This window comes from Panthera uncia, chromosome B1 (genome assembly GCF_023721935.1).
Source record: "Panthera uncia isolate 11264 chromosome B1, Puncia_PCG_1.0, whole genome shotgun sequence".
In the NCBI taxonomy this organism is placed as follows: Eukaryota; Metazoa; Chordata; class Mammalia; order Carnivora; family Felidae; genus Panthera; species Panthera uncia.
In genome coordinates, this window is record NC_064811.1 from 58,573,775 (window position 1) to 58,595,782 (window position 22,008).

Consider the following 22,008-nt stretch of genomic DNA (forward strand, 5'->3'; position numbering starts at 1 on the left):
ACGAATACATTATTGTTATGTGACAAGATAAAGCTGAATTGGAATGTATGTATAGTTTCTTTTCCCTTTGGGAATATACCATAAGACCACCAGGTAAATTATTTTTTAAAAATGTTCTTTTCATCTGAGACTTTTTACTGCTCATAGATTACATTTTTTTCCTGTACCGACTTAGGTGGAGATTATTTAGGATAAGGAAAAAAAATTCTGCCATCCACTGCCCAGCTCTTTCCAGTTGTAACGACTCTTCAAGTAGATTTCCTGCATAAGAGAGAACCGCCAAAGAAATATGGACAATTTAATGTGACTACTAAATATTAATAACATTTTATTGTAACTTTTCTAGTTGAGTACTATTAAAAGCACTTCAAAGGGACATAATTAATTAATTATGAACATTCTACATTACAAAAAAGTATTTAATTTATGCTTCATGTTCATGGTTAGATATCAAAGAGCGGTTAAATTCTAACATTTTGTTATATGTGACTACAATCAAGTAAAAATAATGTATAAATAAAACCTCTGGGCAATATGCCCAAATGTTGACAGTATTCATGTCTGCAGGCAGTGATTATGATGACAATAGTGGCTTCTATGGATTCTTCTCCTCTTCCTCTTTCTCTTCTTTCAATTTTTCTGTAACTTTCATATTTTCTGTAATGAATATAGATAACTTTTGTAACCAAAAGTATAACCTGGTATTTAAAAATTTTCTCTATTTTTAAATTTATTTATATATTTTATGTATACATTTTTATATAATAATAAAGGAAAATATATACAATATATATTATATAATAATATTTATGCATTATTATTTTGATTTATTTATATAAATATATTTGTAAATTATACATATAAATAATATATAAAAATATAAATATATTATAAATAATATATAAAATATATAAATATATATCTTATATATTTATGTATTATTTTAATTTATTTATATATATTTATAAATTATATATAAATATATAAATATATTAAAATAATTTATGTATATATATTTATAAATTATATATATAAAATATGTTAAAATAATATATAAATATATAAAATATAATAATATTTATATATTATTATTTTAATTTATTTATATAATGGTATTTAAAAATTTCTCATCACATTTTCTGTAATGAGCATGGATAACTTTTGTAACCAAAAATATAACCTTTATTTAAAAAAAAATACCAAGGTTATGTCTAATTGACCCACACCATCTACATGAAAGTCAAGATTGAGTCCACTATTTAAATACACTGATGAAAGAAGCTTCATCTCTTTCACAAGTAACATGTTTATCTTCCGTATGACTATGGCCAACAAGGGTTTTAAGAAATTTCATTACTAAATTCTTAAAAATCTGCTAATGAAAAATTTTCATTTGTACCATTCTTTTCTGTGCATTTATATCCATAGATGATGTGCTTTTTAAATCATTGCCAAGCTTCTGAGTTCATGAAATATGGGTTCCCTCTAGAGGCCAAATGAATAAGAGAAAATCAAAGTGATACATACATACTTGTAGAAAAGAGGCTTCTTAGTGAGAGAGGGATGTGGATTACATCTAAAGAGAACCAACAAATGTTTAAGTTCTGTGTTTTATCAATTTTGATTCAGTATAATTTACATATAATAAAATGTTCTCATTTTAAGTATGTAATTTGATGAGTTTTCACAATTGTATACACATGTGCCATGCCACGATCAAAATACAGAACATTTCCATCACCCTCCAGAGTTCTTTTGTACCCCTTTCCATCACCCAGATGAGCAGTACAATATGGAATAGAAATGGTGAGAAAAGTTATCTTTGCCTTGTTCTTAATCTTAGGGATCTTTCATCATGAAGTATAATGTTAGCTGTGGGTTGGTTATTCATAGATGTCCTTTATCAGCTTGAAGAATATCCCTCTATTTCTAGTTTTCTCAAAGTTCCTTTTATCATGAATGAATGTTTAATTCTGTCAAATACTTTTTCTACATCTACTGAAATCATCATTGTTTTTTCTTCTTTAATCTGTTACTATGGTGAATTACATTAATCGAATGTTGAACCAGACTTACGTTCCCAGAATAAACCCCTCTCGATCAGGATATCAGGATAGATTACCTTTTATACATATTGCTATTCAATTTGCTATTGTTTTGGAGATTTTTGTTACTATGTTGTGGAGAGGTATTGGTCTGTCGTTGCCTTTCCTTGTAATGTTTTGATATCAGGGCAATGGTGGCCTTACAAAGTGAGTTGGAAAGTGTTCCTTCTATTTTCTGAGAGATTTGCATAGGATTGTTATTATTGTTTTCTTAAATATTTGAGAGAAATCATCAGTGAAACCCACTAAGACTGAAGATTCTTTGTCAGAGAGTTATTCATTGCTAGTTTGTTTTTAAAAATCTATATAAAGTTATTAAATTTTTAAATTTCTTTTTGGGTCAGTTTAAGATGATTTGTGTTTTTCAATAAACTTGTCTATTTTATTTTAGTAGTAAAATACACTGCATTAAAGCTGTTTGTATTATTACTTTATTAATATTTTAGTGTTTTTAGCATCTATAGTGATATCCCCTCTTTCTGTCCTATCATGACAATTTGTGAGCTTATGATGGAGTTAATTTCACCCTACCCACAATCTACTAAGTTAGCTTTCCACAGTTTCAGAAACACTTACAGAAGACATGAGATTCCCAGACAAAGAAACTTGTTATGGCAAAAGTAGTTGCCAAAAATGACCAGTCCAGAAGGAAAATGAAGAAAATAATTCCATGTATAATAGCATCAAAACTTATAAAATACACAGTAATAAATCCAACCAAGGACGACTTGTACACTAAAAAGCTACAATATGTTTCTGAGAGAAATTAAAGAAATAAATCAATGGAAAGATTTTGAGTTCATGGATTGGAAAACTTGGTATTGCTAAGATGCCAATATACCCAAGCAATTTACATTACTAGATTTAATGAAATGCCTATCAAAGTCCTAAAGTGTTTTTTGCAGAAATAGAAAAACCCATCCCCAAATCCATACAGAATCTCCAGAGACCCTAAATAGGCAAATAATCTTGGGGGGGGGGGAAAGAGGAGAACAAAGTTGGAGGTCTCACACTTTCTGATTTCAAAACTTACTATATGGCATATTGCTAACTTGGGTTTGGGTATGTTGTTTTACATCCTACTACTGTGCTAAACTGTTGAGAAACCTGCTGCTCTTATCTGCATTCCTCTGTCCTAAAATGTTTTTTCTCCTCCTGGCTGCTTAAAAAAATTTTTTTTCACCTTGTCACTGGTTTTGAGCAATTTAATTATGATATAATTTGGTACAGTTTTCTTCATGTTTCTTCTGCTTTGGCTTCAATGAGTTTCTCAGATGAGTTTGTTGTAGTCTTCACCAAATTTGGAAAATATTTCACACGAATTATTTAAAAAAATTTTTTTGGTCCTCATCCCCTCTCTTTTGGGAACTCCAATTATATTATCTTTGGTGTCTTGAAGTTGTCCCAAGGCTCACTGATACTCCTTGCTGTTATATTTTTTAGCCTTTTTCAAAAAATACACTTCGCCTTTGATAGTTTCTATTGCTTCAAGTTCACTAGTCTTGATGTCTGCCACATCACCCTGCCAGCGAGAAGGGACAGATCTATGTCCATATAGAAAGCTCATAGTAGAAAGAGGTGGAACTGCAGATAAGGAAGAAAGAATAGATTAGTAATAAGTGCTTCTGGTGCATGTTTTAAAGAAATTTTATCTCTACCTCACAGTGCACATTGCAATACTTAATTAGAGATTTAAATGTGAAAGGCAACACTTTGAAAGCTCTAGAGTAAATTAACAGGACTCCATCTCTATAATCATAAATTATGGAGAGATTGCATAAACATTAAACTCCAACCACAAAAGAATAGATTGATAAATCTGACTACTTGTCACACACACAAGTGACCAAACAGTACTGATACTGAAAATAGAAATAATTCCTATATCAATAAAAAACAAACCCACTGGAAAAGAGAAAATTGAAATGGCTAGTAAACAGATGTTTCACACATTCATGGTCAGGAAAATATAAATGATGACTTCAGTGAATACTATTTGTTGCTCACAAAATGGACTAAAATTTAAAAGACTGATAATACAAAATCTTTCTAAGGATGTGGCCCAGTAAGTCTTATTCACTACCATTGGAAGTAAAAATTCCTAAATTAATAATAAAATATTTGTCACTAATATTTACATCAAAGGAATTTTAAATGGTGGTAAAATATACAGGACATAAAATTTGTCATCCTAATCAGGTATAAGTAGAGTAAAACCTTGGATTACAAGTTACTTGTTCTGCGACTGTTCTGCAAGATGAGCAAACATTTCTAATAAGTTTTAACTTGAAAATGAGCCATGTCTTTCAGTATGAGTGATATGTGACACCGAACATCACATAATCACAACTGAGACAATGGTTCTTCTCTTTCTCTCTCTCTTCCTGTGGGATTGTGGGTGATCGTCTCCCATGCTCAGATGCTCAGTCTCAGGCCGATGCCGAGATGCTCCTGTGTCAGGCTGCGGTGTTTGGCAGAAATCAGTGATTTTTCAGAATGTTGGAAGGTGCCCACAACTGGCACTTGTGTATTTTTTGTGACTTCAAAGCACCTATGGATAGTCCTTTACTTTTCCATATATAAGTAAGCTTAGGAATGAGTAAGCTTAGGAATGCTTTGCTTCATTCTAGATTAGGCTGCCTGTGGATATAGACCCTTTCCTCTGCTGCCTTATTGCAGTTATGTTAAATACAGTATATGACAAGAGTTTATTAATACTGTACTATAGTCAGTATCCATGAGAGCATGTACAATGGCGCCCATGCAGAAAAAGATTCCATTGAGCCAACGGATAGCGATGATTCTGTCAGTGATAGCGAAAGTCCTCCTCCACAATAACCCTCCTGTCTTGTCTCCCTCACTCACACCAGACACAAAGGTTTTCAAAAGTAAGTGCAGGTTAATTTGTTTATTTTTATGTTTTGTATTTTCTTTATTATTTTGTGTTATATTACAGTAGTATAAACATCTTTATATGAATATTTTTGGGTTGTGGAAGAATCATCTGAGTTTCCATTATTTCTTACGGGGAAATTCACTTTGATATACAAGTGCTTTGGACTACAAACATGTTTCTGGAGCGAATTATGCTTGAATTATGCTGGCAAGTCAAGGTTTTACTGTATATAGTTCTGTAGTGTTAAGCACAAACACATTATTATGTAACTAGTCTCTAGAACTCTTTTGATCTTGCAAAACTGAAACTATGTAGTCATTAAACAGCAACTCCCCATTCCCCTTCCCCTAACCCCGGGAATCACTGATTTTCCATAGTGGCTGCACCATTTTACAGTTCCACCAAGAGAACCCCCAAAGGGTTCCGCTTTCTTCACATCCTCACCAACACCTGTTTTTTGGTTTTGTTTGGTTTTATTCTTTATAGTAGCTATCTTAATGGGTGTGAGATGTTGTGTCATTGTGGTTTTGATTTACATTTCCCTAATGATTAATGTTGTTGAGGTAGTGGCCAGAATTAAGCTTATGCTTGCAGGTAAAGTTAGCTTAGAAAAGCAAAATATAAGAAAATCTAATTTATAGTTTAAAAACCAAGTCCAATTGTTTTTGAGTATAGGGTCACAATCTTTCATACTCAGTGCTATGGGGAAAAGTCTCTTCTTCAAACAATTCCTCTAATCATGTCGAAAAACATTTTATGTCCTCTGTGATACCTCAGATTCATAGAAATCAATATTAATATACACATTTCTCAGTTAAACAACTAAAAATGTCACTCTAGTCCAGCGATGATCTAGATTAACTTTCACGGGAGTTACATTTCTGATGACCAGGGCGCCATCCAGAAACACGGGGAAAATTTCTCATGGTACAACCCAGGAGACTGACATTAACTTCTCCATTTGCAAGAATAGTAGGCATACTGTTCTACAGGGGTATTTTATTATTGAAAGGATATCCAACGGGTGTCAGAAAACTTATAGTCACCCAAAGCCTGGCAATAGGCCACCGTACACATTTTCTGGTGTACTTAAAATCTCTGGGACAGGTTCATTTATATGCTCCACGTCTCTAGGAGGACGAGCAGCTCTGCCCACATCTCGTCAGAGGTGGCTCTTTCGGAGTTCATTGGGCATTTCATTCCATTCCTGCTGAGTCTAGGTTCAATTCATTCACTCACTCATGTAACAGATGCTTCATGAACACTTAATGTGTGCCACACATTGGACTAGGCTCTGGAGATAATGCCATGGAGGTCACACCGAGATTAGATAGTAGGTAGACTTGTGGGTAGGATTACCTTTAGATGACAGAGGGTAGTTGCTTTCCTTTGCTTGATGCAAGCTCTTACCTCAAGATGACTTTAATGAGTTACTCAGAAACAGCTGTCGGGGCTGGCACATTATTTCAAATAAAAATTACTTAAGTAACAACTAGTACAAGGACATTCAGCCCTTCCTCTGTCTCCTTGAAAGCAGGAAACAAATCTCACATAGGAAAAATATCCTCCCTACACTGAGAAGTGAAAAGAGCCTGGATGGCTCAGTCGGTTAAGCATCGGCCTCTTGGTTTCAGCTCAGGTGATGGTCTCAGTTTTGTGAGTTCAAGCCCTGTGTTGAGCTCTGTGCTGACAGCATGGAGTCTGCTTGGGATTCTTTCTCCCTCTCTCCCTGCCCCTCCCTCACTCACGCTGTCTCTCTCTCTCTCTCTTCCTCTCTCAAAATAAACAAGTAAACTAAAAAAAATAAATAAATAAAGATATCCTTATCACCAGAGGTAATGACTTTAAAACCACAAAAAGCGGGGCGCCTGGGTGGCTCAGTCGGTTAAGCATCCGACCTCAGCTCAGGTCATGATCTCACAGTTCATGAGTTTGAGCCCCGCGTCGGGCTCTGTGCTGACAGCTCAGAGCCTGGAGCCTGCTTCACATTCCGTGTCTCCCTCTCTCTCTGCCCCTTCCCTGCTCATGTTCTGTCTCTCTCTGTCTCAAAAATAAATAAACATTAAAAAAAAAAAATTAAAAAAAAATAAAACCACAAAAAGCTGCAGAAATAAGTCTTATTACTTTTTACTAATCTACCATTTCAGCCCAAACACCTGTTTTCCTTATTCTATAAATTCCTCAAAATTGTATCATCTCTTGGGGTGCCTGGGTGGCTCAGTCAGTTAAGCATCCGACTTCAGCTCAGGTCACGATCTCACGGTTAGTAAGTTTGAGCCCTGTGTCCGGCTCTGTGCTGACAGCTCGGAGCCTGGAGCCTGCTTTGGATTCTGTGTCTCCCTCTCTTTCTGCACCTCCCCCTCTCATGCTCTGTCTCTCTCTCAAAAATAAACGTTAGAAAAATTTTTTAAATAAATGTATCATCTCTTTGTCTAAAAGTGTTCAAAAACCCTACTTTGGTCATTTCTTCAGGTCTCAATTTTGTAACTGGACCTCCGTGTACACATAATAAAACTTTGTGGGTTTTTTCTCCTGTTAATTTGTCTCATGTAAATTTAATTCTTAGTCCTGCTGGAGAACCTTGAGGGTGGAGGCAATTTTTTCCTTCCTGTCACAGTCATGGCTTATTTTGAGTGCAATAATTCAGGTTCCATTAGTAGGAAGTACATGAAGTTTATGTGCAAAGAGAGCTGTCTAGAGTCTAGTATGAGACACAGAGGATGGGGACAAGAAATGATCAACGTATCTCCATACGAGACCGTTACATATTCTTGACAAGGCCAGATGATTAAAGAAAGCTTTGAATTGATGTGGTTATGTTTTGAAATGTGGTGGTATCCATTTAGGATTCCTTGTAAACCTTAATTAACTAGTTTTCAAGAAATTGCTGAACACTGGGGACACGATATTGCCTTTGCTAGACTGATAACCACTTCTGGGCTGCAAATCCCCTCGATCATCACTCCTGGCTGCTATCCTAGCCTAATCAGATTCAACTGGCAGGGATAAAACTGTAGAAAGACAAAATTAGAATAACTGGTTCCTTGTAATGAAGGAGACTGCATACCAGAGGAAACCTGAGAAATGTCTCATCAACTAAGGGGAGATACGGGGTTATTATAAGATTTGGGAAAGGGTAGAGGTTAGGTGAAATTTAAATAAAGCAACATTTTGGGAGGCTCAAAGCAGGAAAGAGCTGTGTGTAAAGGGGTCAACATGAAGTGGAACTGCAAAGGGGATCCAGGGGCCTATTCCTTGGAATTGATAAAGTTAAGATCGATGTGGAATGTGTTCAGGAATCCCTCATCTGAAGCTTTTACCTACGTTGGAAATAAAGGCTGCTTCTTTGTGTGAAACTGACTTACATCATACAGAATAGGACGGATAGGACGTTTCATTCTTATTGATAAGATTTTAAAGAGCACACTTTCTGACAGTTATGATTTTAGAGAAGAAGGATTTTAAGTAAGAATGCAGTGGTCAAAGGGATTGCGATGATACTTCACAGCTGCAGCCTGACCTTGGGAGAAATATTGTTTCCTTTACCTTTGCATCTGGTTCTATCTGTCTCTTATCTGTGTTTGTTATCTGTTAAAAAACAAGACAACAGATCCAAAATGGAGTCACTTATGCTAAGCCCCACTTCACCAAACTGAGACCTAATCACTGTAGAGGATAAGGGAAGGCCACCCTTAGATGGGCCACTTTGGCATGAACATTATTTTGAGTTAAAAATAATCCAAACCCAGCAGAGTCAGAAAAAGTCCTTTACCTCCCCCTCAACTGCTTGCTTTACCAGGAAGAGAGCTATTAATAGAAATTCCTCTTTACCTGAGAAATTTATCTGAATAACAGGGTATCTTTGTTTTCCAAACATCTCCTTTCACTTTCCTGTTCATGATATCTCTCCCTTTTGTATCCTCAGGCCCCTACCCCTCTCCTTAACTCATATAAGCATCATGTTGCCTATCTTTGGAATTTCAATGTCTGTGTGGATTCCCCATTGAATGCTATTAAATTTGATTTTGATTCCCCTTATGTATGCTATTAAACTTGATTTTCCTCTGTTAATCTATCTCATGTCCATATGATTCTGATCTAACCAGTTTTCACTCTTATGTGGATCCTGAGAAACTTAACAGAAGACCATGGGGGAGGGGAAGGAAAAAAAAAAAAGTTAGAGAGGGAGAAAGCCAAACCATAAGAAACTCTTAAAAATTGAGAATAAACTGAGAGTTGATGGGGGGTCGGAGGGAGCGGTGGGTGGGTGATGGCTATTGAGGAGGGCACCTGTTGGGATGAGCACTGGGTGTTGTATGGAAACCAATTTGACAACAAATTTCATATTTAAAAAAATGATTCTGATCTAGCTAGAACTAGGACCTTAAAGGGCAGAGGAAATTCTTCCTCCCCGTTAGTTTCCTCTCTCCCAGAAACAGAATCTTAAATCAGTCAACCAGGAATCACCTGATCAGCCCTAGTCAGGTATTGTACCTGATAGATCCCTGCCATCCCCTAAAGGAAAGTAACTTTGCAACAAAGAACCCACTTTTTTGCTAGTATAACTTTCTTTTTCCTGTTCCCTTCAGCCCCCCAAAAAAGTCTTTTTATTTTGTACAGCTCCCAAGAGTGCCTTTCTGTCTGCTAGATTGGATGCTGCCTGGTTCAAACTGATTTTTTGCTCAAAGAAACTCTTAGTTTCTAAAAGTCTGCTTCAATTTACCTTTTAACATATCCCAGCATAGTGAATGGCCAGTCTGATTTTTACTTTTCCAGAGGTAGTTGATATTTTTGCTTTCTCAGTAGCTGTCCATTCACCAGACAATGCAGGTTCCCAGGCTATGTTAACTTGGTCATAAACTCTGGAAAACGATTTTTTCCTTCCAAATATGGAGATAAGGTAGAACAACAGAAATTCTAAAGTTCAGGCCTTCTTCAGCCAGGTCCCCCTCCTCCCTCCACACACTCACACCTTTTTTTTTTCTCTCTCTCCAGCTCCCAGATATCCCAAGATCGTACTAAGTGGGGTACGAAACAAGCAGTAACATCCTTCTGGCTTTAAATCACATAGCCTCGGAGGTGGTAGGCCAGAAGTCTGGCTAGGGAAAAAGAAGGCATGCTGCTTGGAGTGATTACTTTAGACGCCTTACCTGTGTCTAAAGGGAAGATCAAAGGTGTGTCAGGTGGGTGAGAAGCCACATCGCAAGCCACCAGTCTCAGAGACTGCCCTCCCGCCCCCCTCCCACACACTTCGCACAGCCCGCGGCCAGGGTCTTCGCCCAGCTCCTGCCAGTCCCGGAGTTTCTTCTGCCCCGCCCCCGTCCCGTTCAGAGCTTGGTTCCTGGCCCCGCCTCCCAGTGTCTCTCGGGCCCGCCCCCAGCCCTGAGTTTGGCTCCGGGCCCCGCCCCGGCATGGCGCCCGGAACAGGCTGCCGCAGGGACCCGCTCTCCGGCCCGGCCGCGTGGGGGCGGAGCCCGGCCTGCAGCTGCGAGGACCGCAGCGGCGGGAGGTGGAGTCTCCGTCCGGAAGCCGGCGATTCGCGGCCATGGCAGTGCCGGCCCGCGGCTTTTCCCTGCTCCGCCGTCGCCTGGGCCGCGTGTTGATGCTCGGCGGGAGCGTGGTGCTGCCCCTGGGGGCGCCGGGAGCAACCGGCTGCGCGTCCCGGGGTTTTCGGAGCAGCGGCGTGAGGTACGAGCGCCCCGGACGCTCGCTGTCTTCGGGTGTGGGTGCCCGCGCCTGCGGAGCCGCGGGCTGCGGGCGGGGCGGCGAGGCGCGGGCTGCTGGCGCCGGCCGAGCTCTCCCGCGTCAGGCCAGAGGCTCGGGCGGCCGCGCGCCTCCGCAGGGCTGGGGGGCGCGGCCTGCCTAGGCTCCGAAATTGACCTTGCGGGCCTCGCGGACTGGTCGCGTCGACCTCAAGTCGGGCGATTCGGACGAGATCGGCTTTGGGCTCTGGCGCCAAGAATATTCTTACTTTGCAGCAGGTACAGTGGAGTGATTTAGGAAGACATTGGAGGCCCTCAGGAAAGGTGCCCTAAAAACAGGTGGTCTGCTCGTTTCTAGCGGTTGCTTTGGTTTGGTTATTGTTGTGTTTTGTAAACAAAGGAGTGGGCATTGTTCAGATGGTTTGCTCGTGTTTGGGATTCTGAATTCCTTTGTTGATGGGAACTCCGAGGTCTCCTTCAGCCCTAAAATTCGTAGCGATTTCACAAAATCAAACATAATCTTGATTTCTCAGTCTTTTGATTTTCTCAGTCTGTGTGGTGCTTCCTGAACTTCTTCCTTCTTAACATTGAAGTAGTCAGTCTTAGAATCATTGCATCTCTTTGCATCTCTTTGGACCCTGTTGCCAGCTAGTACACTGCGCGTACGAAACGTGTTGTGGTTTTAACTCTTCTACACAGTGGTGCCCCGGCCTCTTCGCGTTGCCGTCATCCACTTGTTGGAGTTGCAGACTTAGACTTAAGAATCTAAAAATATATTCCCTTGACCCAGAGCCAGCGAGTCGACAAGAGATTCAGTTTTCAGACTTTCAGGGCTTCCAGTATTGCACGTTCACGGCAGTTCTATGAGCTCAGAGATTGTATCTTATTTTTTGCATCCCCAGTGAGCAGCACAATACCTGGGAGAAAGTAATAATAATGTGGAAACATAGCTAGTACTTATTTCATTTTAATTGATTAACTCATCATTTTATACATATATTTGCCTCAGGCTTGAGTGACTAAAATAATAAAGAATATTTCATATTGGGTTTACTTTAGACGTGTTTCCAGTGATTAGCTCTTCCACAAAGACAGGAGAAAGTAACTGATTCTGAGTTCTGGTTGTGAAAGCTGTATGGTGTCTGCAAGGATTTGCCAGTTGTTTTGGAATTACCAGCTGTACTCCCTAGGGAAAGCAGATTCTGTAGAATGCTGTTTGAATTGCAGAACTGAAGGTATTATGTACTCTAGTCACTCTAGGTAATTATGTTTTGAGTTTCATTTGTTCTAGAGCTTCTTTGTGGAGTGAGGATAATCTTTTCCAAATTATGTAAGTTGTTGAATTTCCCTTTGTCAACTTGGTGTAAAGGACCCATCACCCCAATCCTCTCCATGTGCGTTGATTGAGAGTCACAACGGTTATAACCCAAACATCTGCTTGTAGCCACTTGCTTTGTACAAATGTGTGCAAGCAAAGGGATAATTCAGATCTTTTAGATTATATTTAATTGTCTCTTTATAATTTAAAATAGTTGAGTGCAATAGTTTTGGAAAGCTAGTCTTAATAAAAAGGAGTATGACTTTCAACCCAGCTGCTTTAGGCCCCATTTGATACAGATAATAGCTATAAATAGTACTTTGGGTAGTCTTTATTTTTCTTAAGGCAGCTGTAATCAAGTCAGGATAGGGTGGTGTTTTTGACATCCTCTTGGCACTGAATACCATCTATGAAGGTGAAGTTGGCTGTCAGGTTGAGAAACACCTGTGGACTGCTGGGTCTCGGGTGGGGAGGAATTCGGACAGTGTGTTGATGCTTATTGGTGTCTCTTTTCTCTTCTAGGACCAGCAGAGAGAAGAGATTCCATCTTCCAGAGGTCGCCACTGTCTGCCTCCCCACTTGTCCCCATCCTCAGTCATCTTTTTTAAAATATATAGCTACTTATTAGTTGTCTAGTTCTTCGTAGTGAATGTGCTTTATATCTGATATCATTTCTATTGACTTGAAATTTGAGCCTTAGTGTTATTTTTACTGAAAATTATCTTGGAGTTTGATAAACTCCTTCCCCAGTATTGACTCTTCTAAATTAACAGATTTATTAGTTTCTGAGCTCTATGGAGCTTTAAATGAAAATGAAAAAACATTTTTGATTCTTTTTCATATTTTTGACTAGATACCTATGATAGCGGAACATATAATGCTTTTTTAATTAAGTTTTTTTTAATTGGAATTTCAAGAAGTAATCTTTGACAGAATTTGAAAATTATAAAATCTTGAAGTATCATTTGAGTTTTCTCTTATTTTTAAAATTTACAGTGAGTTTTTTTTTCTTAGTAACTCATGAGAAATTAGATATTATTAATTGGAAGAAAATATATTTACTGTCAAAGAAATAAATAAGCCCTTCTATTTGTTGCCCACTATTGTTCCTTGAAATGAATTACCCAAACAGCCAAAAAGTTAAAAATAAAGAATTTTTAGTGATTAAGTTTGTACTATTTTGCCTTGCTGTGTGAGTGTACAACTCAACATGTCGGATTATAAATACCACATGAGTCTTTGGCCCATTGCTTTCCGTGTATGGAGCTAGGCAGAAGCGGTTCCCATTTGGAGGGGAAGGTACAGACCTTATATGTTAATGCCACGGTCAAAGCAGATTTGCAGATATCCTGAAACAGGGACTTCCCAAATGCTGCTTTAGATCATCTCCCCTGAACTCATTTTTGTAATTAAATGGGTATCCTAAGCTATTGCAAAGTGATTTCCTAAAATCGTAAAATCATAAATTTGGCACCCCCTCCTGCTAAAATGCTATTTTAGTATTTGTAAAATTGTGTGTACCAGCCTACAGCTCTTGACAGAAACCTCACCTTTCTTTATGTCTTGTTGCCAATGGCTTTATAAATTTTGCAGCTAGGCCAGCATTAAAATATATATATATATATATATATATATATACACACACACACACAATTTTGAAGCTAGTAAAAGATACTGGTTTATGTTAGTTGAATATTCATGGCTCGTAGAGGGGGGAGTTGAATTTAATAACTGAAAAACAGGCTCAAGTTTATCAGTAAGGCTGTTCATTTTTATTCAGATTCTCCCCTCTAGTACTTATTCAGTGTTTCCATCTCTGCAATAGAATTATTTGATTTAAAGATCCTCTTACCCTTGTGGGAAGCTTGAAGGACCCAGACTCCAGTTAGGACCCTTACTAAAGCTGATTTTCCACAGACTGATTTCAACTAGGATAAGAGTTCCAACGAGTAGCAAAAGCAGTTTCTCAAAATCCTATTTTGTTGGAAAATGTGATTGTGCGGTTTTCCTGTCTTAATGCCTTACCTATTTAATGAGATAGCTGTTGCTACAGTATTGATTTCTAAGCAGTTCTCAATGTCGCTTTAAATTTAGAATCTAAATATTTCACCATTTACTGTCTTATATCTGAGTTCTTTGTCTGTATCCCAGCTGTTCAGAGATAATGTGTTCTAATGTAATATCTCCAAAATCAAGTTTTCTGATTAAAATGGATCAATAGATGAAAAAACACTACTATTAATCTCAGATCTTGTTACTTAGTCATGGCTTTAGGGATAGTTTAGCAGTTTCTTTAATGATCTGAATCTTTCTTTTTCGAATGTTATCTGTTTCATGTTAATACCTCGATGGGATGATAAAAACAGTAGGAAAAAGACAAAAACACCTACTTTTCCATGGTCGCAGACTCTTAATGAAATTCCATAGAGCCGAAGACAGTTTTTAAAGATAGCTTGGCTTGGAGAGGGAGGTATAGGGAGGGAGGCACTTGGGAGAAATTTGAAATGTCAAATGAGTGGGATAAATTAATGATTAGAATAAATGAGATTAACTGTTAAGAAGTGCAATTTGGACCAGAGAAAAATACACCTAAAAGGTAGGAAACTTAGTGGTCAGAATGGAACATAATCTAACCCTAAATTAGTGTCCAAGAACTCAGGGTTGGGTATTATTCAGCTACTCCACTTAACATTACATCAGTGCATTCCTGCGTTGCTACTGTTTTTACTAACATTTTATTGGCTACATTCTATTACATTAAGTCCGTTGGTCATAACTTACATGACCATCTTGCCATCGTTTAATGTCTAGTTCTTAGAACATAGGAAATCATTTATTCTCAGATTCAGGTCATGGTCTTGTCAACATCATACCAATGAGGTTTGTTCACTTAATGATCCGAAAATGATCTATGTAGGTTTCTGTAATTACGTTACAGAGTGTGCCTAGAACCAAAAGACTATCCAAAGATTCATAATTCTAAAGTTAGGGTATATATAGTTTAAATTAGCTGTCTTCCCCACTTTGGTTATGAAAACCTGCAATGAATATCATCTTGCCTTTAAGTAATCCAGTGTGTTGTTAAAAAACAAATTCTTCTTAGTGTTTAGTGAGCCTTTACTCTGTGCTGAGATTTTTTGCATAAGTATATCCTTTTATCCTCACAACAGCTGAAGTAGACTATTAGTATTCCTAATTAGTAGATTGTGTGATTGAAGCTTAGAGAAATTAAATAACTTGCCCATGTTAACAGTAAATAAATGGTGAAGACCGGGTTTGAACCTGAATGGTCTACCCAGTGCTTTGCTCTGTAAGTAATTTGGCATTGTTGACATATCACTATTGTTGTTCCTCTTCTTGAAAACATTTATCAAATGTTGTAGAACTTTTGTGAATCAGGAAAGCTAATTTTGCATATAAATCTTAAAAATATTTTGTCAGAAAAAAATCATCTTGTCAGATTCCTCTAATGAAGGGTATTTCTTAACCTGAGACTTTCTGGATAGATTTTAGGGGATCCATAAACTTAGATAGGACATCACTAACCTCTAACAAATTTAGCATTTTCTTCAGTTGTGAATGTTGGCAACAAACCACAGTAATATTAGCGGTATTTCAGATAATTGCCAATAAAAGTCGGAGATACTTTAATATTACAGAGTTGACGCAAAAATCTCAAAATATCATACACACCACTGCTTTATTATGGTAGTTATTAGACCTGCCACCACATGCTGTTATTTAATGCTTAAAAAAAAGTGAGAACAATATTTCAGTAAAACTGGTTTCCTTATAAACTTGTGTATTTTATATTAAACATTCAAAAGGTTGTTCTGAGAAGCTATCCCTATGATTGAGCAGACTGCCCAAGGGTTCTTATGTTACAAAACTTAGCATCTAAGATTCCGAATAAGCATAGATGTTGTTTAGGTAGCTACTGATGTTCTGATTTACACATTAGGGTCCTGAAAGAGTTGAGTTGAAAAATTGAATAACAGAATGATGCATGATGAAAAGAACTTGCTCTTAGGTATGTTCTTACTGACTTACCGAAGCGTAATTTCTGATAAAATAACTTTAAGGTGTAAGTATAGTATTTAGGATGGGAAGTGAAATGATTGTAAAAGACCATAAACTTAACATTCCTAAGTATTCATTCACTTAAAAACATTTTATTTACTTCAAAAGGCTCCCTAGTACTTAGTGATTGGTTTTACTCCATATATAATTTTGGCCTGGTTCCCTTGCGTTTCATTTCTATTAATTCAAACTCAAAATCTCCAGGTGGAGTCCTAAAATACACAGCGATTAAGCTATGGTATGACCAGAGAAATTTTAACTGCTAATGATTGTACTGGACTTTTCATCTTTATAGATCATAAAACAGTCCATTGCAGCTCTAATTACAGCTGTGGCCGAAAATGAGATTGAAACCTAGATGCAGACACAAGATGCCAAGTATACAAATTAAATACACTCGATCTTGGGTGGACTTTATTTGTTATTTTACTATTTTGTGAAGGAGTATTTTGATACCCAGGAAAAGTAGTGATTTTTTTTTTTCCTTCTATTTACTATTTTCCCTTAAATACTACATTTAGTTCTAGTAACCATAGATTAGGATGGTTATAGTTTACTTCCTGGAAAATATGGATGAGTAAACAGGCTCCTGGAAACAACACTAAATGGTGGCTTTTTGGTCTCCTATTGCTGCCGGGTACTTGAGTATTGGCACCATCTGTCACTTAAAAGCAATTTTTGCAAATCAGCCAGTCAACTTTTAGCCAAATCCTTTTCTGTAAGTTAAACAGAGAACATTTCCATTATATAGATGAGGAAATTGCATTCCTTTCAGAGCCGTTAAGTGACTTGTGCTACCATATTCTAGCTCCTGTCACTGGAAATGCAAGCAAATGGACATTTATTTGGGCAATTAGAATTGCAGTTTGGGAAACCCAGATTCAGGTAGAAATCTGACTCCTGTTTGGAGGAAGACAAAGAGGGGACAGAGTTACAAAAACTAAAAGTCACAAGTGCAGCTCTTATTTGGGTCCTTGATACAAAACAGATTGAAACTAGGTTAATTTGGATTGGTTGGGTTAATATGCAAATAAGGGATTGATGCTTGTTAAACCCCATTGACTTCTTCCAAAGTAAAGAATGGAACAATTCAGGTGTCTGGGTGAGGAGGAAGTTAAGTCTAGGCAGAGGGCTTCTAACTGACAAAAAGTTCATAGTTCCTCCAATAAGGACCTGCATAAATTCCTCCTCCCTTGTGGCTTTTCCATCTAGTTGTGAAAAGACTGAGTTAGGCTCACTTGCTCCATTTTGAAATCTTTTACACTATTAATGGTGAACCAGGACTGACTTCTGGCTTGGAGGAAGTAATTTATACAGCATTATCCTGCCCTTATTGCTCACCACGCCCCCCACTATGACTTAATTGTTTTTTAATGAAGTCACATGTTAGTACCAGCCCAGCAATGAGGGGAGAATGGTGAAACAGAGAGCTCTATGTCCTGCCTTCTTTGGGGGTCACTTGCAACATTACCTTTTCAGGAAATGTTGCCTGAGCAAGTAATGACAGGGTGCAACTTGTGAAAAATACCTAAGTCAAATTGCCCTTTTGGTGTGTATTAATGGCAATGTGGCTAAATAATTTTTTGACCAAACCACATTTTTAGGAGGAAAAAGAGATGTTAAAGTAGTGAAAATGACATATTTGGAATATTTATTGATTTGTAAATATATTAGGACCTATAAAAGAGTCCTGTTCAAAAGTATCTTCAAAATTCACATTTTAAGTGGTAATTTATATACCCTTATGCATTTAGACAATTGAAAATTTTGATCTTAATTTTATAATATGTTTAATTTTTTATGTTAATTATGTGATTACTAACTTTTAACACATGCTGAATTCTTGGTACATATACTTGAATCAGTTTCCTAGCCTTATCTTTAATATGTCGATAGTGATCATTTTCTGGGCAAAAAAGATCTTACACTTAATTTTAAAATTAAATTTGCTGCAGTTTTTGTTTAAGTTGCAAACCTTATTATTTTTTTTCCTTAGACAATAGTATTTTTAGCTTTCAAGAAAGTACTTTCCCTACAGATACCAAAGCACCTGGCAAGCTCAGATCAAACTGCTAAATGGAACATGGTCTCAGTTCTAGATTTTTTCATATTGAAATGTGAAGATATTTTAGCCTAAATATTTTCACAGTTGCTGTTTAGTGTCTCCTTTCATAGTACCTTTCTTTGACAAATACTTGTTACATGTCATCAAATAAGTTGTTTCTATTTATGACTTTTCTAATATCTTGCCATGTTTAGATACAGTAGATACAGGTCTTCTCAATTCTATGCCATTGCATTCCAAAATATAAATCTATTCGATGAAAAACAGCTCCATCAAAAGATTCTTCCCACAAATTTGAATATTTTAAATTAGGATTATGCATGTATTTGTTTACTAAGGCCACTGTAAACAAAGACTAGATGGTTTGAAGCAACAGGATGGATCCTCAGACTCTTGGAGACTAGAAGTCTGAAATGAAGGTATCTGCAGAGCTGTGCTCTCTCCGCCTCTTCTTGCTGGAAATTCTTACTTTTCCTTGGTCTATAGCTGCATGACTCTAAGCCCCTTGCTTCCAGAGTCTGTTTTCCCCATTTAACCAGCTATTGAATCATGAAAATTGGGTCATAGCACTCCTCAGAATCATCAAATGGCTTTCTAGCTCAGTAAAAGCCAATACCCCTTCAAAAGTCTGCAGGACCTTATGTGATCTCAAGTTCCGTGACTTCTCTGATTTTATGTCCTGGCCTGGCCCACTTGTCTCCACTGCAGCCATTGGCCTTGCTATTCATCAGACATGCTAGTCATGCTCCTGCCTAGAGTCCCTTGTACTTGCTGTGCACTCCCCTTGGCCTAGAAGTATTTTGTACACATAGCCACATGACATATTCCCTCATTTCCTTCTGATTGATTGATTGATTGATTGATTGTCAAATTAGCATACTGTGTAGTCTTGGCTTCAGGAGTAGATTCCTGTGAGTCATCACTTACATACAACATCCAGTGCTCATTCCAACAAGTGCCCTCCTCAGTGCCCATCATCCGTTTTCCCCACCCCCATCAACCCTCAGTTTGTTCTCTGTATTTAAGAGTCTCTCATGGTTTGCTTCCCTCTCTATTTGTATCTTATTTTTCCTTCCCTTCCCCCATGGTCTTCTGTTAAGTTTCTCTAATGCCACATCTGAGTGAACTCATATGATACCGGTCTTTCTTTGACTGACTTATTTTGCTTAGCATAATAGCCTCCAATTCCATCCATGTTGTTGCAAACGGCAAGATGTCACTCTTTTTCATTGCTGAGTAGTATTCCATTGCATATGTAAGCCACATCTTCGTTACCCATTCATCAGCTGATGGACATTTAGGCTCTTTCCATAATTTGGCTATTGTTGACAGTGCTGCTATAAATATTGGGTTGCATGTGCCCCTTCAAATTAGCACTCCTATATCCTTTGGATAAATTCCTAGTAGTGTTATTGTTGGGTGGTAGGGTAATTCTATTTTTAATTTTTTGAGGAACCTCCATACTGTTTTCCAGAGTGGCTGCACCAGTTTGCATTCCCACCAACAGTGCAAGAGGGTTCCCCTTTCTCTATACCCTCGCCAATATCTATTGTTTCCTGAGTTGTTAATTTTAGCTACTCTGCGTGTTTGAGGTGGTATCTCAATGTGGGTTCAATTTTATTTCCCTGATGATGGGTGATATTGAGCATCTTTTCATGTGTCTGTTTGCCATCTGGATGTTTTCTTTGGAAAAGTGTCTATTCATGTCTTCTGCCCATTTCTTCACTGGGTTATTTGTTTTTCAGTGTTCAGTTTGGTAAATTCTTTATAGATTTTGGAAACTAACCCTTTATTTGATATGTCACTTACAAATATCTTCTCCCATTCTGTCAGTTGTCTTTTAGTTTTGTTGATTGTTTCCTTTGCTGTGCAGAAGCTTTTTATCTTGATGAGGTCCTAATAGTTCATTTTTGCTTTTATTTCCCTTGCCTTTGGCGACATGTCAAATAAGAAGTTGCTCCGGCTGAGGTCAAAGAGGTTGCTGCCTATTTTCTCCTGTAGGATTTTGATGGTTTCCTGTCTCACATTTAGGTCTTTCAGCCATTTTGAATTTATTTTTGTGTGTAGTGTAAGGAAGTGGTCCAGTTTCATTCTTCTGCATGTTGCTGTCCAGTTCTCCCAGCACCATTTGCTAAAGAGACTGTCTTTTTCCCACTGGATACTCTTCCCTGCTTTGTCAAACATTAGTTGGCCATATATTTGTGGGTCTATTTCTGAGTCCTCTATTCTATTTCATTGGTCTGTGTGTCTGTTTTTGTGCCAATACCATACTGTCTTGATGATTACAGCTTTGTAGTACAGGCTAACGTCTGGGATTGTGATACTTCCGGATTGGTTTTCTTTTTACCATTACTTTGGCTATTTGGAGTCTTTTGTGGTTCCATGTAAATTTTAGGATTGTTTGTTCTAGCTCTGTGAAAAATGCTGGTGCTGTTTTCATTGGGATTGCATTGAATGTGTAGACTGCTTTGGGTAGTATTGACAGTTTAACAATATTTGTTCTTCCTATCCAAGAGCATGGAATGTTTTTCCATTTCTTTGTGTCTTCTTCAGTTTCTTTCATATGCTTTCTATAGTTTTCAGCATATATTTCTTTTACCTCTTTGGTTAGGTTTATTCCTGGGTATTTTATGGTTCTTGGCGCAATTGTAAATGGGATCGATTCCTTGATATCTCTTTCTGTTGCTTCATTATTGTTGTATAGAAATGCAATCGATTTCTGTACATTGATTTTATATCCTACAACTTGGCTGAATTCCTGTGCCAGTTCTGGCAATTTTGGGGTAGAGTCTTTCGGATTTTCCATATAGAGTATCATGTCATCTGCAAAGAGTGAAAGTTTGACTTCTTTGCCTTTTCTCTCCTCTGCTTCTCCCATCCTCACTGTCACTGTATTTAGTTTATTTTGCATACCATTTATAGCATTTTTAAACAATTCATTGTGACTATTTCTTAGGTCTCTGATCTCTGCAGCAATAGATTCTCTGCTGTCTTCTATGCTTTTTTTAAGCCCAGCTATTAGTCTTATGACCGTTATCCTAAATTCTTGTTCAGATATATTGTTTATATCTGTTTTGAGCAATTCTCTGGCTGTCATTTCTTTCTGGAATTTTTTTTTGAGGAGAATTCTTCCGTTTCATCATTTTGGGTAGGTTTTTGTCTTTTACGTGTTTTAATAGCTGGTTATGTATCCTGTACATGTGAACACTACTATATTAAAAATGGGTCACACGCTGTCCAGGGCCTGGCCCTTCAGGAGGTGTTTTTGGAATGTGTCACATCCTCTCTGTTGTTGCGTATTTGGCTGCTCTATCCCACTGATCAGTCCTCTGCAAAGCTTCTCTTTGCTCATAGTGGTGGAATGTTTGGAGCTTCAATCAGGTGTGCTTTGATGTGTTCGTTGAAATAACCTGGGAAAAAGGAAAGGGCAGGAGACCCGATCCAATACAAAGAGAAAAATGAAAGGGGTGAAAAAAGAAAAAGACACCAAGCAAAGAATCAAAGAAACTATAAGGCTTAATCCAGAGAGAGTGAAAGGAAAATAAAGAAGGAGATACAGAAAAGGTGTAAAAAGAATAGAGTAAAAATGCCTGATTAAACAAACAGCAACAAAAAAAATAAAACAGATACAGAGCGGAAAAAATATATATATAATAAGAATTGACCAAAAATCAAATCAGAGACTATGAGCCTGATTCCAAAGGGAAAACAAGAAAAAAGGTAGAAAGAAAAAGAAGTGAAAAAAGAAGAGAAGGAAAGAAACGAGATAGAGAAAAAGAAAAGAGAGACTAACAGGCAAAAACACAAAACAGTTGTCTGTTGGTGCCTGGGACCTGCCGGGA

The 22,008-nt window shown here is 37.5% G+C and overlaps 1 protein-coding gene across 2 annotated transcripts in view; it reads left to right on the forward strand.

Moving 5' to 3' along the window:
* Positions 1-22,008, forward strand: part of MTHFD2L (methylenetetrahydrofolate dehydrogenase (NADP+ dependent) 2 like) — a 460,807-nt gene that overhangs the window by 298,436 nt on the left and 140,363 nt on the right. The window contains exons 2-3 of one of the 2 annotated variants that reach the window (XM_049630630.1): positions 10,517-10,689; positions 12,544-13,266. In XM_049630630.1, coding sequence (XP_049486587.1) covers positions 10,547-10,689; positions 12,544-12,649 — 249 coding nt within the window. In that variant the 5' untranslated portion in view covers positions 10,517-10,546 and the 3' untranslated portion in view covers positions 12,650-13,266. Of the gene's footprint in view, positions 1-10,516; positions 10,690-12,543; positions 13,267-22,008 lie in introns of those variants that run through there. The other variant, XM_049630631.1, reaches the window with a different exon arrangement.